The following is a 3460-nucleotide window of genomic DNA, read 5'->3' as shown; positions in this document are numbered from 1 at the left end:
ATGGGCTCAAGCGTGGCAACAATAATGAGGTTGGCCCAGGATCGGGCAGTGTTTTGTTCTGCTGTAGATAAGGTCACTATGAGTCAGCACCAACTCGATGGCACCTAAGAACAACAAATGTCTGTTGTATATATTTTTGCCAAAAAAAAAAATTAATTAATCAATTAAAAAGAGGGTGACCCTCAACCAAAGTTTGAGTGGAGTGGAATTCCAGACAAAAGGAATACTGCGGGAAATAACCCAGAGTTCCAAGCACCACCTGATTCATGGTAAAAACTTGATAAACACTGTGGAAGGAAAGATACAAGGGAAGGCAATACAGACTAACAAAAGTAAGCATTTGGCCAAGAGGACTGAAAAAGAGGATGCGTTGATAAAAAGTAGACCCAAGTAAAAATAATGTGAACTCTTTTATGTCATATGCTTAGGACTTTAGCCTGAAGACCAGTCTGTTTGAAATATGGAATGCGAAATCAATTTAGGGGACCACAGGCAGGATTTTTAACAGGATAAAGCAGACTAGGCAATATCAGAATCTACAGCATATGGAAAATCCCATCACTGCCATCACATCAATTCTGACTCACAGAGACTCTGAAGGACAAAACAGAACTGCTCCAGAGGGCTACTGAGGCTGTCATCTATCAGAAGCACAATGTCACATCTTTCTCCCACAGAGCAACTGGTAGGTTAGAACCGCTAACCTTTTGATTTTCATCTGAGCACTTAACCACTGCAGCACCAGGACTCCTTCATAATAGCATAAACCTAGGAAATAGACTTTCCATTTCAAATCTTGTGATTTGCATTGGTTACAAAATACAGTAAAAAAAAATTTCTAAATACTTCAAATACATAAGAATAATTGAGCTAATTTTTTTAAATTCTATTTTGTTTTTCAGCATGTACTGCATTGTAAGTACAAATCGGTACTTATTAAATAAGAGGGAAACACTTTGTCTTTTCTTTCCTGAGGGTATCTTTAATTGGCTACCTCTAATATGGCATATTATATATTATGCATTTAGGTTCCTGGGTTATTTACAGTAACTGAACAGTTTTCTCTGGGAAAAGACCTCATGAGAAATCCACCTTGTTTTTCTAAGGTTCCCAGAAGGATGGCAGTCATATGGCATTAGTTAACCAGTAGAATATAAATTATTCATGCACATTTTCAGAGTGTAAAATAAACAAAAATGACACACATAAATTAAAATTAATCAGAAGAACTGGGTACCAGGAATACATATTACACTGAAAATTGTGAGATGCTACCACTGGGTGAGGGGGAGGGGGGGAAAGACCATCCATCCCCATGAAGACTGAAAGAGAGGTATTAGCAATAGATACCTACTCTGAATACAATTTATCACTCCTGATCACTTTCCTAAAACCTCCATTTCATACTATCTAGTGTGTCTAAGCATAAAAGAAAACAGATACCATATGCACAGAATTAAAATATACTTTATGTTCTAAAAAAAGATCATTAAAACAAAAATAATAACAGATGTTTGTTCTTATTAAGTGCCGTCGAGTCGGTTCTGACCCATAGCGACTGTGAACAGGGTTTTCGAGGCTGTACATCTTTACGGGAGCAGAAAGCCTCATCTTTCTCCTGCAGAGCAATTGGTAGTTGCGAACTGCTGACCTTGTGGTTCTCAGATCAATTCGTAACCACTACGCTACCAGAGCTCCTTAATAACAGATGAGTATGTTTAAAACTTATGTATCTTCACTTCATGTACATATATACTCAAACATATTGGAGTATATATTTACATTATATATGCCAGTAATTTAAAGTAAACTAAAAAGCTCTTTTGGAGTCCTGGTGTGGTACTGTTGAGTAATGTGCGGGACTGCAAAGTTGGTTTCAATTGCAAGGTCAGTGGTTCAAGCTCACCAGCTGCTCCTCCAAAACTCTATACAGGGTCGCTATGGATTAGAACTGACTCCACAGCACTAACAACAACAACAAAAGCTTTTATACCCCCTAAAGAAAAGGATTATCTAGAAGGTAAATCAAAATGCAAAATCTGATAACATAACCCCATTCACTTTTCAGATTCTTACTTTATAATATATTGAGTACATTAGAGATTTACTAATAACTTCAGTAACATAGTATAATAAATAAAAGGAGCACTAGTGGTACAATGGTTAAACACTCAGCTGCTAACTGAAAGGTCAGTGGTTCAAATCCACTAGTGACTGCAAAGGAGAAAAGATGTAGCAATCTGCTCCAGTAATAATTACAGCCTAGGAAACCCTATGGAATAGATCTACTCGGTCACACAACAACAACAACAACAACATAGCTCTTCTCCTGCATTTCATTATACAGCTATTTTTTTTTAAAGAACGTGATTATAAAAGACTCATATTCTTTCTGCTGAATTTTATTAAAGAACATCATTCTTTCCCTAGGATATGTATCTCTGAATATAAAACTAAGCTTCAATTTCCAGAAATTTGCTTTTCCCTATACTGTTCTGTGGCTCTGCAGGATAAGCACTGGTCTTCTAACAAAATAGTCGGTGGTTCAAGTCCACCGGATGCTTGAGAAAGAAGAGGCTTTTAGCTCTCGTAAAGATTTACAGTCTCAGAAACCCTATACAGGGTTGCTATGAGTCAGAACCGACTCAAGAGCATTTAACAACAAACAAGATACAGTACTAGGAATATCAACTTCATTTAGGGAGACACTTGTAAAAGTAAATCATATTTTGAAATCTTTCTTACCTTGCCTTTCTGACTCAAGGGTTCAATTGTTAAGCTGTCGGGGCCAATATCCACAATATTGCCCATCTGGAATCCATCTGTAGGGTGTGGTGCCCAAACGGGCTTTCCATCCTCCATTTTTGAAGACGGCTATCCACTATCTCCTGTATCAAAGAAACAAATAAGGAAACATGAATAACTTTGGAAATATAAAGAATATACTTGTTTAAAAGACCAAATGCAAACTGCCACATGATTACTACAATTCTTGTCTAGAAACACACACCCATCCCTACCACATACGTTTATTCCTGCCCCTGCCCCACTTTAATCAACTTTTCAGTTACCAAGGCACATCAGCTCTATTACTGTCTCACTTCAGTTGTGATTGGAGCCGAGTACTAAACTTTGACAGATGAAAACAACAGTGCTACTTCTTGTCTGTTGTCCTAACATAATTTATAATACCACCATCCTTTTACTATTATAAATAGTTTCCACAATAAACTAAAGTCATCCAAAGAATAGATGGCAATGTGTTAGCTAAGAGCTGAAAAACAACTCATTAAAGAAATGAGAGATTTGACACATGACTTCCTCTGGGAAACTTTCACTGACCACCTGAGGCTCCAAGGGTTGCCTGCCTCATCCACTGTTCTTTATAGAACCTCTCAACCCATTGTTCTTATTCTTCATTTTCTTAGTAAAGCAAAATTTATATAGAGTGAAATGTACA

The 3460-nt window shown here is 37.1% G+C and overlaps 1 protein-coding gene across 2 annotated transcripts in view; it reads right to left on the bottom strand.

Moving 5' to 3' along the window:
* The window catches only part of MYO6 (myosin VI), a 108353-nt gene extending 105456 nt beyond the window's left edge, over positions 1 to 2897 (bottom strand). Inside the window, exon 1 of one of the 2 annotated variants that reach the window (XM_006835764.1) lies at positions 2746 to 2897. In XM_006835764.1, coding sequence (XP_006835827.1) covers positions 2746 to 2862 — 117 coding nt within the window. In that variant the 5' untranslated portion in view covers positions 2863 to 2897. The remainder of the gene's footprint in view (positions 1 to 2745) is intronic. The other variant, XM_006835765.1, reaches the window with a different exon arrangement.
* Between the last annotated feature and the right edge of the window lie 563 nt (positions 2898 to 3460).

This window comes from Chrysochloris asiatica, unplaced genomic scaffold, assembly GCF_000296735.1.
Source record: "Chrysochloris asiatica unplaced genomic scaffold, ChrAsi1.0 scaffold00019, whole genome shotgun sequence".
NCBI lineage: Eukaryota > Metazoa > Chordata > Mammalia > Afrosoricida > Chrysochloridae > Chrysochloris > Chrysochloris asiatica.
This window is presented reverse-complemented; position numbering and strand designations above follow the sequence as displayed.